We start from the raw sequence: 14,879 nt of genomic DNA, 5'->3' as shown, positions 1-14,879 counted from the left end.
ATCCTATACCAGCGCAAGCATTTCTCCCACAGCCCTCACTACTGATATTAATGAAGATTCTACATTATCTGTTACAATTTACAGTGGGCATATTAGAATTAGAAATAAGAATAATATTCAAATATAAACAATAATTCAACAAGATTCTGGCAGTCATAGTAGCAACCCCAACCAGTATACAAACAACATCTTGTCGCTCCTTGTTGGTCAACAACGCGGACTGGTAAGGAGAAGCAGAGTCAGTTTTCAATAAAAGTGAATTGACAATTGACATGCAACATAGGAAAGGCTTTAATATTAGAGAGGCGAGTCCAATAATTTAAGAAAAAGCAAGGTTGTTACAAGAAAAAAGAATTCCTTTTTTTGGGTGGTTGGAAAATGCAAGAAGGAAATCAAACGAGGACTAGTGGTGACGCGGAGTCAACAAAGAGAGATCTTTTTCAAATCACACCCCAACATGACTCCAGGCTTTGTCACAATCCCGGCCCATAGACCATAGTCATGCCCTGCCCAGCCTCAATGACTTGGGCTTTGTTTTAATGATGGCTGCAATCCAATGCCCGCATTCCATACCTACTAGTTTTGGGTTAAAACTAGTTTCACTAGTTAACTTGAACTCGGAGATCAATTCAAGCCTGCATGAGAGCTGCGGCCGACTAAGGTAGCAATGACAGGTTAATTGTGAGCGGGTCCTAGAATGTCCACAAGCCAACTTCCTCCAGCTGCATCCATGATCCTGTTTAACGAGCCCCGAGGATCGCAAGATTGAAGGATCTTTCTTGCTCTCCCAATTAACCTGAACCAGCCAAACCAGACATGCAAGCTAAACTTGCACCTCCTCGTAGAAGCCACTCGTCACAGTTATTGCCTAAGCAGCGTCAAAATGGTGAGAATGGGAGGCGATGATAGGGATGAGAACACGTTTTAAAAGACGAACTGAGGATGAGAGAAGGCTTGAGATCCCGTTGAGTATCTAGAAAGCGAAGTGGTTAGAGAGCTGTTGAGAATGGCTGATGAAGAGTCAGTATTTGTAAGCCACGGAGCCAACTAGTGATGCTGCGCTCGTAGAGCATGCCATCAATTGATACAACGAAATGTGGCCAAAGGTGCGCAGCATTATTTCCTCTTCATTCTGTCATATCTTCATCACCCTGGCCAACACCAACATGATTCTTCCCACCAACTCTGGCTGCAAGCTTCTCATTAATTATTATCCAAACCTGCTTGAGTTAGCGTGACTGAGTTCTTAATTAATTAAGCGGCAAGTTTGTAATCAATTCAATACTTCTCCGACGGCACATTTCAACATATTGCCAATCTCGCATCCGATCGATCAAATCGCCCTTTAAATCAATATTCAAACACTTACAGTCCCACAGACAACCAAATTCAAATGAGCAATGATTGCAAGATATACACATAATTCATGTTTCATATAAATACATAATTCAAGCTAGTTGTCCGCGTGGCAATTGAAGACGGACTTTTGAAAGACAATGCTGGCGTTGTGAAGCAAGTTAATTGGGTTGGATATATTAGGTTCTCCCGCGTGCGCCAGTGATTCATAATCCTTGGATGCAGTATTAATTGTAGTATCTCAATTCATATAAATTAAATAAAATTTAAATAAAGTATAATGTGTATATATTTAAAGAATTCATGACTGCTTGAAATATCTTGATTATCTCAAATGTAGGCAAATGCATAATCCACCGGATACTTGTAGTTTGCAGAAAGTTCAAAAATAATGAAAAAAGTGAAAAAACTATCGTGTATTTGTGGTTATCAATTGATCGACTTACATGGATCAAATCAGTAATCGCTTTAATAAATAAATAAATAAATAAATAAATTATCTCACATTATTTTTGATCCGGTCAGTTAAGAGATAGAGAATAATTGACGACTATAGGTTGTAAATTAGGCCTCTACCCATTAGATTCACTTATGTGGTTCACTTATTACGATTCACTTAAAATTACAAAGACAAACTTATTTAAACTTATTAATTAATATAAATTTATAAATAAATATTTCAACAAGCAAATGTAGCATCGATCACAGTAACAGATCATACCTCCTTTGGCAGCCTTTTTAAAAAAAAAAAAATTTGTTTTCAGTCTACAAGGATTTGCACGCGCCTTAAATTTTATCGGCCAATACACCATACTATTTTCTTCTGGCAAGTTGCATTTATAAAATGATATCTTCAACTTCAGCTCATTCAGATTTATCTATATTTAATTTTTCCCCTGAAGAATTTAGAACATTAGTATCATCATCGATTTATTATATCATTAAAAATGAAAAAAGAAAATCTATCTAAATTTGCTCTTTACTTGCACAGAGGACAAGAGAGGGTGGTGTTCCTTTTTCCAGTTGCTCTGATGCATTAGCATGCGCGTGATCACTAGGGCTGATGACCATTGTCCTCGCCCAACTTGCCCAATTATTGCTTATATTATATTGTCTGTAGTTTGAAACCCCTTAATTAAATGCGATCCATGACTTGAAGATGAAGAGAGTGGGACCCAGGATATTTCATTCTTTAATTTGATTAATACTGAAGGTCCATGCATGATCAGATGAAAGAATCTAATCCAAGACATTTGCTCCCTCCGTTTCTATATATATATATATATATATATAATTATATTACAAAGTTTAAAAAAATTAATTAACCATAATAATTATATTTAAAAATAAAAAATTAGACTAAAATATCAAATGTTAATCAATATAAACATGTATTAATTATTTTTAATTAAAATAAATTGTGAGAGATGATTTAATAAATGTGTAATAAATATTTATTGAAATAGCTGATTTTACTAATATAAAAAAATAAGTAAAAAGTAATAGTTTCTTTTACAAATAAAAAGGAGTATAGTTAATTTCAATTAGAAGGTTGAAATTTGTTAATACCATATATACATGCACTAACTACACACATAGAAAGTTTGATTATTTCATAATGAACAATTTAATTAGTATCCGAGAATCCAGGGCGTGGAATACAATTAACCTTGGATAAAAAAACTAGATCTATAAAATAATAAAGCAGCTAAACTTCGCCATACATCATCAACAAAGAAAAACTATAATTATATTATCATCTGTCCCCTGCATTGACAATTTACTCCTCTTCGTCTCCCACTCTCTCCTCTTCTCTTGCCCCATTTTTTTTAAGTTTTTCAGAATATATATAGCATTAAAAATTTAATCATGTACGTAATCACACAAATAATTGCTCTATAACCGGAAGCTTGATTGCTTTTTACATAATAACTCATCAGGGGTGGAAACTTGAATGTGGGATTTAAGCTGCTCAAATCTCTCTGATAGAAGCAGGCTATGCAAGTTCTTCAGTGTTGGTATAACCTTCACTTCTGCTCTGAACATTGCCTTCACGGGCCTGTGGTCTGACAACTTTGATTCACTTCTCGTGTACTGAAGCTGCTTCAAACCCTTGCCATACCATATTATCCGATCGCACCTGATTAATGAACAGCGCATAATTAAGCACAGAATAATAATCAAGTCATAGTTATATTCTTAGTAGTGTCCTAATTATACTTCATATATATACCATGCAGGAGCTCTCCTCTTCTCTGCCCCTTTTCCATGGTAACAACATCCATAGTACATGTCTGAGTTGAGACAGTACTTGTAGGTTGGCGCAAATTTGATTGTTCCCTCATGCCACCCTCTTAGCATGCTCCCACTCATTAGCTCCATCCTTAGCTTCATTTTCAATCCATGAAAGTCAGAGAATTTGAAAACTAAATTAAGAGCTTTGACACTAACAAAGGAATATAGGAAAATATTCAGATACAGACAAAAACGATCCATTAATTTTGAAGTTCTACAGCTGGGCTATGTCAAATATGCTCGGATATTCGCACTTCATATATTTATAATATAGATTGAGTTTAACTTAATTTCCTCGTCGGCGTGTATATTTGTTTACCTGATCATTTTCTAGTAAGGAATCCCAGTGTTCTCTTTCAACAAGTAAGCGTGTCGTTTCTTCTGGTAGAGAAATTCTATAATTTAAATCTCCAAGCAATATTACCAGGCTGCAACAGACAAGGAATATAGTGCGGGCATTAAATACGTCTCTAGGCAAAATATAATCAAGATAGGTATCAAATTAAAAGGCTAAGTGCGAGTGACCTTCAAACTAAAGGTGAATTAATTATCAAGTTACCATGAGTTCAACTGATTTAAACTATACACATAATGAATCTTAACGGCTAGAGGCTGCTAGCTGATGGAAAATTATCTCTTCAAAATGGCGGTTTATCTAATTCACAGACCCACTATATTAACAAAACAATTTCCTACCAACTTCTTCAAAATTAAATAATTTAAACTAAAGGTTAGTTACAAGCAGAACAACCAACCAAGAACGGATATATTAATGTTTCGGCGGCCTTATATATTAATACAAGTTCAAGTAGGAGAACAATAATGAGTTTTTTTTTTTTTTGAAAGAAGAACAATAATGAGTTGATTAAGCAAATTAATGAGATATCCCAACTTGCCAAAAAAATTAAAGCAAATAACATATTATTTATTTCCCACCTTCTTATTCAAGTTTTATTTGTTGGGAAAGGAACCTATAATAATAAACAAAACAAAAAAGAAAAGAAAAGAAGGGAAAAGAACAGAAAGAGTCATTAAAAATTGGTTTGGACGGTTTCAAAAATTTTATCTACTCACTCATGATCAAGAATCTTTTTAGGCAAATTAAGCAAAGGGCCTCTCGGAAAGCTTGTCCTGGAAAAGATTTCAGACACATTAGAGTTTCTAAGCTTTTCATCTCCTTCTCTCCCCCCAGAAGCCAGATGACTGCACACATAGCAGAAGCTTGTTTCATGTAACTGAAATCGTACGGACACAGAACCCTGCAAATATATATATACAATGGGATTAGCGCTAACCAATAAAAATTTGGATTTCCTTTTCATTGGGTAAACTGATGAATTAGTTCTGTTGATGTAGACACTGGTGGTGACTGATGCAGCATAAACTATATGCAAACGCGACATCATATTAACCTTAAATTACATCAAAACACATAGCGCCAAGTGCAATTATATAATGCTGTGTTCTGTATCAATACCAGTATAAACGTGTATTTAAGTGTAAATTAAACTATGATGATCATTTTGGGGAAGTGGGGTTATTGCATCTGTGAGGTCACCTTGTTTCCTAAGCAGCCCATGATGCCACAGCCTACGCATGAGACACTTGGATGCTGAATGAATGGACGGAGATGTCTCCTAACCCACACAGATATTAAGATACCAACCATTTGTTTGCTAATGATACACTGGAAATCTTGTGGGGCTATTTTATTGTACAGAGCTGGAATGTCCACCTCCTCCTCCTTATTATTTTTAATATTATTATTATTCTCACCATTATTCCACATATCCCTACGATCCCTTATTCTCTTGTTCAAAGCTTCTCTGATCAACGAGTTCCATTTCATGGAGATCTTCCTGTTCTCAGATCCGAGTACGTTTGATGCCTTAAGAGGCACTGTTTCTTGAAACCTGGATATTGAAAATAATTAAGAGGAACCAAGACATCAAAACATTAGCATATAATAATTTCAGAACAGCTAATCTCTTCATAATTTTTCATGTGCATCCCATATATGGATCTTAGAAGCGGTTTTTTGGGGCATACCCAAGCACGTAGATGTCACAGGTGGTGCCACCTGTCTCCAACAAATCCTCTATGTTCAAATCTTCATCCGGTGCAACCCCTCCTACGTTCCACGTGCTAACAAACATCCTATGAAAAGCATCAGAGCAAAACCATATCAGAAAAAGGATTAGAATTGGAACAAAGCATAGCAGCGAAAGAAATAGCCCAGATATATATAGTCAAGTCCTTCATAGATTAATATGAAGGGTGCACTAATTAAAGATGTCATTCCCAGTGTGGTTTCTAGAGAAATCAAATATAGGCTGAAACAGGCAGTAGTGAAATACTGCCACCTGTTATTCATAGAGCTGTGTCAAACCAGAATAGATTTGGTAGCGCCGGCTTTTTCTGAAAGATACCAGGTAGCTAGCTAGGAATAGGATTATTGAATTGAGAAGAGAGTATATATTTGGAATCTTACTTGTAATTTTGAGTATCCTTGAGATCGTTAAGATTGGTGTTGGAGATCAGAGTCGACTGATCATCAATGCTTGTGATGCCCAATAATGGTTCCAGGTTAGTTGAACAATCTGCCACGAAGTTGTTGCTTCCCAATCGCTTATTCAATATCTTACTAGCCACTAATCTAGGCCACATGACCTTCAGAGAAATGACATAAACACACAAATTCACGTTACTGAATGATTATATATCTGAGATGATACCTCGTAATTAAGAGCGAGGGGCACGATGAAGGAGACAGAGAGCGGGAGAGGGAGAGGAACAGGGAGGGCGTTAGATTCTTACTTCTCCTTGCTTTGTCAGCATGGCGAGGAATAACAGCACTGAAAGGGTAAAATGAAAGGGCTATGAATAGATGTAACGCAGAAGAGATGATGATCATGCTGATGAGGAAGGCTTTCTGCAACTTGAGGAGCAGGAGGAATGCTTAATACTTTCAATGTGACGTAAAATATGATACACCATTGGCCGCAATAACCCAGTTGATTCATATACAATTCAATATATTTATATAGCTCGGAAACATTTTGTCTTATCATAGGAGCTAGAAGAGCAGAAAACATGGGTCTTATAGCTGATTTGAATTCTTCGGTATTTACCAAAAAAGAAAAAAAAACGGAGCAGAGATGAATTAAAGTAATGATGTTTAAACAAAAGAAAAGGGGGGTATATATAAGAAGACTAAATGGGTAATAATTGAGGGAATAAAATGAAGTCGGGGGAAGAAGTGGGAACAAGTGGGAGTGTGGTCCACGGCAGAAAGAACAAAGAAATAGTTAGAAAAAAAGTGGAGAGTAACATTTGGATCGGATTGGCTGGCTCATGAGTCGGCAGCTGACATGGGAATAAAAAACATATATTATTTTAAAATTATTAAAAATATATTAAAATAAAAAACATGAATAATTATTAAAAAAAATAACATAATTATTTGCATATCTTAAAGATGTAGAAAAACATAATTAAATGAATTTAGATTCATTAGATGACTTGTGTTTATTGTTTCAATTATAACTATTGAATTTTATCGATAATTAAAAATTATTAAGATGTATTTCTCTCTAAAAATTTTAAACAATCCCCCAATGATCAAACACTCATCAGACAAGCTGTAATCAACTAAAAAGTTGAGATTTAATACTTTTTAAATAGTATGTACATGACAGACACATAATATATTCATTAAGTGAGTGAATTTAAACCGCTCATTGAGTGAATGAGCTTAAGATCCAAATTCCATCCAATCAAACCAAATTAATTTTTTTCCTCTAAAAATAAATCAAACCCCAATGGCCTAATTTTTGTGTACGAGAAAAATGAAATTTAGCTAAATGCCATTTTTCCTAACTAAACTGCATTTTAGCAATAAAGTTTGTCTCTCGCTGAGTTTGTAATTAAAAAATGACTTGTTAAATTTAGTGAGGGATTGTATTTTTCTCTCTATTTACTCGCTAATCTTTGGCGAGGGCCATATCCCTTGCTAATACTATTTAAAATTCAATAAATTTAGTGAAAAAACTAATCCCTTGCTAATATATATATATATATATTTAAAAGTGGTGATGCCACATCACCCATATATGTGTGTCAACTTGTGACATGTCGCTAGCAACCTTGTTCCTCATCAACTACCATGTCACTTGCTATCTTATGCCTAATCACCCGCCACATATGCGATAACTCATGACATATCATTGTTCACCTCACGCCATGTCACTTGCTCTTTGCCATGTCACATATTCATAATGTTTATGCCAAGGCCAAAACTTGAACTCTTGACCTTCTACCTTTCAAGCTTTATGTTTTCTTTTTTGGCAATTAAACTAAAAAACACCTACAGTCATTACATGAGAAATTAAATATATATTATTTAAGTAATTAAGTAGGGATAAAATCCCTTGCTAATTATCTTGTTTTACAAAGGGATCAGTAATCTCTCGCTAATTATCTTATTTTAAAAAGGAATTGATAATTTCTCGCTATTTTTCACACTAATTATCTTATTTTAGAGAGGGATTGATATGTCCTTATTATTTTCCTCGTTAATTTCAAGTTGAGCTATGAAATCAATATCCCTCACTAATTTTCTCACTAATTTGGTATTTTAGAGAGAAATAAATAATCAATTGTTAAATTCTCTCACTAATTTACATTTTTTGTAGTAATGGTGAACCAATTTATTTGACTTGATTTGATTTTTGTCCAAAACTTAACCAAATAGTAGGAAATTTGTAAGCATTTTTATAAGCACTCTTGGAATTTAGAGGTAAATGCCCTAACCCTGGTAAGCCCTTGGGACCTAATTTCCTTATTTTCTTGTAAATATGCATTTAATTAGTCAATAAAACAACTAAGTGACTCCCTTTTTAATAAAATTGCAAGTGAAAATTAACAAAAATATTAAAAGTCATAAGTTCTCAGACCCAACTTATCTAAAAATTTCATTATAAAAAAAATTGAGCGTATGAACACCAATATATTAAAAGGAGAAATTTTAACCTTGAAGTCATACCAAGAGTAGTTTCAATATATAGAGTACTTCACAAATGCCTTCACTATGTAGTTTAATTAAGAAACCACGGGTCTTAGACTGCGTTTGGTTAAAAGGGAGAGGAAGGGATAGGGGGAGGAGAGAGGAGGTGGAGGGGAAGGGAAATTTTTTAAAATTTGCTCTCCCCTCCTCAACCAAATAAGCCCTTAGAATAAAAAGTTAGAGAAGGAATAAAGAGTGATACGATAAGTGACGAAAATGAAAATGATCGTTGCTTCTTTGTGAACGGGAGGGGTTTGCTTTATTAGTTTGCTTTCTTTCCCTCTTAATATAATCCCCTTTTTATGCCTTATTTATAATTCATGTGCATGGAATGAACATGGCTAGCTTGGCTAAAGCAATTCATTATTATTGTGTGTTGGATTCTTTATGTTAAATATTTGCTTAAGGATGGTCTGCTTTACCCCAAAAAAAAAAAAATTTGAACTACTTTGTTAAACACATTTCATGTTTTATATGTTATTCATGATTTATCTTCTAATTTAATTTTTAAATGTGAGATTTCTTTTCATCTCTAATAATGCGGGCCTTCAATATAATGTGCATGTACTGAATTGTTTACTACTTTTAAAAATTGCGATTATTTTTGTTATGAACTTTAGATACAATTTTCTTCTTCATATAGAATCTCAGAAGTTGAGTCAAGTTATTGATAACTTAGACATAGCCAAACGATTTTTTCTTTAAACTCCATGCAATCAATAAATGAAAGTATGAAACGCGAATATATGACTTTTGGATATATATATATATATATATACATACATGAACTCATTCATGTGTATATATATATATATATATATGAACTCATTCATGTACACCGATTAATCCTCGTATATCTGAACGTTTAAAAAAAATTCCATTAAAAAACTGATTGGCCTTTTGATTTCTGTTGTCATTTTTTATTTTCACTTTTATAATGTAGTTTTAAGAATTTCTTTTGAACACAAAATAAAATAAAAATCCATTTGATTAAATTTAAGAACAATTGTAAAATTAAAAAATAAGTTGATAATGAAAGTTGCAATCGATTAATGATGGTGGTTTATAATAAAAGTTTGTCAAGCTGAATGTATTTTCTAATAATTAAATATAGTGTATTTTTTAAAAACAAAAAAAAAAAGAAATGAAAACAACTTCAAAATGTTTTCATTTTTTTATTTTGAAATCAATTAAATTCAAACACTTATTTAAAAAGTTTCTTTAATTTTTTTTTTATTTTTAAAAACAGAAAGCAAACATACCCTGAATTACTCGTATTTGTTTTTGAGCGAGCAACAAGTGAAAATTGGTTCCGATCTCTAAACAAGGCCTAATGTTTTGGAAGTGCCCTATCGGCTACTAATTAATTAATTATTAAATGTATACAAGAAGCCACGCGTATGTATAAATTGTAGTCTGTATACTTAGTGGCCGTTCATCCCTCAGGGGACAAGGTAGAGCCATATGCATATGGTAACAGAGTGAAAGATGGAGACAGCGCTACGGCTAGTATTATGCTGCGTAGTTGTCATTCTATGTTTAAATTCTGATAAGCCATGTCCATAGAATAATTTCTCACTACTGTTATAAGTTTATCTTAATTAAGCTGATGAAAGCAAAGCTCCTCCCCTGCATTGTTTGGGGAACGTGTACAAACATAGAATGAAGCATGACCTGCTCCCATGTATGTGTTGCATCGAGTCTGAAAAGTCATCTGCATATACGCACGCTCTTCACGCCACGGCTTATGATGCCCCTCTCTTAATAAATATCTAGAGGCAAAATCCACCTATTTATTTGCCAACATAAATGCAGTTAGAAAAAAGTTACTTTAGTTTGACTTTCCATTTGTCAAAAAACGAAAAGAAACAAGGAAAGCTCCCCGGGGATGCCGGCACGATTTCATTGGCCGTTGCTGCTATTATTTATTCTCTCGTTTTCTTTGAAAGCTTGGACTGGCTACTGCCAGAACCTTGAAGACATCAGGGGTGGTTATTAAAAATTTTGGAAACATCACTTTAAAAAATATCACAACAAAACTTATTTGCGGACAATTATTAATAATAAATTTCATTAAAAAATAAGTTTATATTTTTATTTTAATGACAATTCTTTTTCTTTTTGTGATTAAATTTTTTTCCATATTTTTGGATATGATCCTCTCTTAAATTCTATATTCACGTAGAGTTAAACCACGACGTGACTGCCCAACATCCATCAACAATTATATTTGAGCTTTTCAAATGAGCTTTTTACCATATCTCGTTATAATGCATGCAATATGCGAGACTGCGAGTTACAATTTTAAATAAGTAAACTGCACGATTTCTTTTCCAAAACAACCAAAGCTAAGTACGTCGTTTGTGAACGATATATAACATACGGTAATCTAATAAAATTATTTCCCCATGATCTCTTTTAATCTAGGAAGAATGATAAAGAGGTCCCAAAAGATTAATTAATTTAATTAGATCATAAATGTCAAACTTTAAAAATTTATAATTAAATTTCTTAATTTTACAACTATATTGTGATGAATTTATAACTTATTTTTTAAATTTTAACATGGTTGAAGAATAAAAAAAATATTTTTTTTGTTATAATTTAAAACAAAATTTACAAATTCATCATAACAAAATTACAAAATTAAAAAATTAAATTATAAATTTTTAAAATTTAGCACTTGAAACTTAACTTAAATTAAAAGATTTTCCTATCATTATTTCTTAAATCTATATTAATATTCTACTAGCTCTCTAAAACACATACTCCCTTTATTTAATACTATAAAATATTTTTAATTGAATTATATATTTTAATGAGTGAGTTAATTATTTTTAAAATTATAAAATTAAAAGGCAAAAATATTTTAAAATTTTTTTTAAAATCTAAATATTCTTATCTTTTAATTGAAACTATTTGTTTTAAAACTTTAAGGAAGGGAACAATTTCACCTCATTATTTGTTAACTGTTTGTTTGACCCTTATTTGGCAGGTGGCAACCACCTGGAATGTTCTAAAACATTAAACAAAAACAAATCCAGGTGTCATGCTTCCCATCTTCGTCCTTCTTGGGCCAGCTCCATCTTCGCAATTTCTTGTTAGCAAATCAACTCAAATCTGAATCTGAAGGTTCATGTTTTCTGCTTTGTGACTCCAAAGTTGATGGATCCACACTCCCTTCTTCAACTAGATGGTGAGTTATTCTTCTTATTGTTCCTCTAGTTCTTCTTCCGAGATGTAGAACCCAGAAGGAAAATCGAATGGCACTAGGGTTTAGTGGGTTCAGATTGATGGTGCTAGGTCGAATGGCACTGCAGTTTGGTGGGTTCAAATCGAAAGCCGATGTGGGTCGGATTGATGATGCTGGATGTCATTGGGGTTTGGTGGGTTCATATTTCTCGCAACAGAATGCTCAATGGATCCAATCGGACTTGGTCGCTAGAAGGTGGACCAAAGGGGTGAACGTACAATTTGTGGAATTTGTCACTGAAGATGATAGGGTCGCCGGAGTTTGAGCCACTTGCGAGACTTGTAACTTGTCGAATCGAGATATAGAAATTAGTTTGTGACCTGTTTCTGAAACGACACAAGCTCCTGGTCCAAACTAAAGTTTTCACCCGCTTCTTGTGGTTTATCGACAAATTTTTCTTTGATTCAATTGTTTCCTTTTTTTTTTTTTAGTAGTGATTTTTTCTGGCTTTGATTTTTATTACTGTTTCATTGAATCTGGTTCGTTGCTTTTGGGATGGTGGCTACAAGTTCTTGCAGTAGTTCTGACTCTAATGAGGTTGGGAGATTGCTCCATCTTTGCATAGATGTAGTTAGTAGATAAGCGGATCAAGCAAAATCACCACTTGCAGGGATGAAACCTAAAGCAATGATGGTGATCATGGAGGTAGCGGGGATGGTGGTGGTGTTGGGGGAATTTGGACTCGAGAGGATGAAGATGGATTCCAAGGTCTTTGACTTTGATTTTGCACGTACACGAGTTCACGGCGGCATGGGCGGAGAATCTCAATACTAGGTTGGGAGGAGGAGACCATGGTTGGAGAAATGCGGGGATGGGTAGACTGACGTGGAGAATGAGAAGGTGAATGGGTGCGTGAGTTGGGTTTGACATGTCATCCACGAGGAACGAGCCACCTACTATTTTACTTGGTCAAACAATCTCGTTTAAAAGTCAACGCAAACTTAAGATGACGATGGGAAAAAATTGCACCCTTTTTTACAGTTTTGGGGCAAATTGCTATAACTAAAAGGGAAGGGCATTCAGTGCTTTTTCAAAAAAATTTAAAAGCATTTTTACCCTTAATCCAAAATTATACATCCTTTTTATATTTGTTTACCTTTATTGTCACACTAGGATCGTAATCTCTCTGAAAAAAATCACTAAATATAGGAATCAATATGAAAATTTAAAAAATAATAATTATGAAAATCTTTTTAAAAATAAATAGTCTATAATAATTAAAATAAAATTCGAGAGTCAATTATGTATGAGGAAGATGCTAGGTACCCCACATCACCTATCTATAAAAAAGTTACTCTAAATGATTAAATAAAATTAATATAGCCTTAAATGAAACAAAATAAGACAATCAAAATAAAAGAATGAGAAAATTTTAATTTAATTTTTTTACAAGTTGGACTTGACGTAAAATAAAACCCTAAGATTTATATACCCTTTAGAGAAATCAAAGCCTACATAATTCATGAGTAAAAATACGTGTTAGTATGTTAGCATTTTTTGGAAAAGAAATTTTTTATTTTTTAAAAAATGGGTTTTCAATTGGATTTATATCTTTTAATTTATAAAAGAGACTTATTCCTTTATTTGAGAACAGATTTTTTTTAAAAAAAATAGATTGAAATTCATAAGGAGATTCCAAAATAATCTCACATAGAAATTAATTTATTTTATACCTGCAGGAATTTCATAATTTCACATAGTATATAAATTATTTTTTAATCTATTTATTTATAACAAAAAATCTCTTCTTCTTTTTTTAAGAATAGATTTTTAAACAAGTCAATCAAGCATTATGATTGACGTGCCTACAATAGTCTATTACTACACATAACATGCCAATCTGCTAGTTACCCTGCAGAAACTTTAAAAATTTCACACGGCATGACTATTTAGGAAAATACACAAGAAAAGTCTCAAAGTAGGTATTAGTGTAATATGTATTAGAGGGGAATACAATAATATAAGTGGCTCAAAAAAAAATTAACAAAGTAAGAGATCAAACCTTTGAGATTTTATTACTTTTGTAACAATCTTAAAAAATATTTTAATTTACATCCCATAAGCAACTACAAAAGAAGTGAATGGTCAAAACATGTGCTTGGGTGCGTGTGTGCTTGTTAGAACAAAACCCCACACACACACACACATATTTTTCCTTCTACCTATGCGAATGAAAGGCTACACTTGGGGTAAAAAAATTGGATTTAAATATTTGAGGTTAAAGCTGAATGAGAGGTGGAAGAAAAAATAGAAAACGAAACAAGAGAGGGAAAAGACGAAAATAAAGGAAGCAAAATTAATGAAGGCAATATTGAATTAAAACCAAAAAAAGAGAGGGATGAAAAGCACACACAAACATATGCATATAGAGATGGGGGAAGCATGCACATACAAGACCAAAAAAAAAAAAGATTGACACATTTTAGCGAGATCAGATTCAGAGGTGGGGAAGGAAAGAAAAAGAAAAAAACAAACAAAATAAAGAAAGAGTGAGGGAAGAAAGGAACCAATAAGGCACAAGGCACCCATGGAAATATATATATATATATATATATGGCACACTAGAATTTTTGAAGTGGGAAAATGTAAATCAAATGGATCATTTAAATCATTATTAATCCTATACCCTTTAGCCGTAACATTTTTTAAGATCACATATGTGATTTCAAGTGAGAGGATTGGCTTTTCTGAGGGTATTATAGAATAATGAGCAATTGATATTTTTTTATCTAAGGCATCTTTATCTATTCCTAACCTCATATTGTCATGAATGGGGATGATGCAAGAGAAAAATATCTTCTACTTTTTTAATAAACTCTCTTCTCAAGCTCTTTTTTCTGCCTTTTTTCCTCTCTTCATCCACCACCTTCCTCTCTCTTTTATAGATGAAAATTAAGGCTTTCATTTTTA

The 14,879-nt window shown here is 33.2% G+C and overlaps 1 protein-coding gene across 1 annotated transcript; it reads right to left on the bottom strand.

Moving 5' to 3' along the window:
- Positions 1-3,010: 3,010 nt before the first annotated feature.
- Positions 3,011-6,729, bottom strand: LOC129311894 (type IV inositol polyphosphate 5-phosphatase 9-like). The gene is made up of 8 exons (XM_054954380.1): positions 6,469-6,729; positions 6,143-6,321; positions 5,701-5,808; positions 5,210-5,564; positions 4,726-4,910; positions 3,971-4,079; positions 3,590-3,744; positions 3,011-3,496 (listed from the first exon to the last, which is right to left on the bottom strand). Exons 1-8 carry the CDS (start codon positions 6,487-6,489, stop codon positions 3,253-3,255), a joined length of 1,356 nt encoding a protein of 451 aa, XP_054810355.1. The 5' UTR covers positions 6,490-6,729; the 3' UTR covers positions 3,011-3,252.
- Positions 6,730-14,879: the final 8,150 nt, after the last annotated feature.

Source organism: Prosopis cineraria, unplaced genomic scaffold, assembly GCF_029017545.1.
Source record: "Prosopis cineraria cultivar Desert tree isolate PC_DT_omini unplaced genomic scaffold, ASM2901754v1 PC5, whole genome shotgun sequence".
Lineage (NCBI taxonomy): Eukaryota > Viridiplantae > Streptophyta > Magnoliopsida > Fabales > Fabaceae > Prosopis > Prosopis cineraria.
This window is presented reverse-complemented; position numbering and strand designations above follow the sequence as displayed.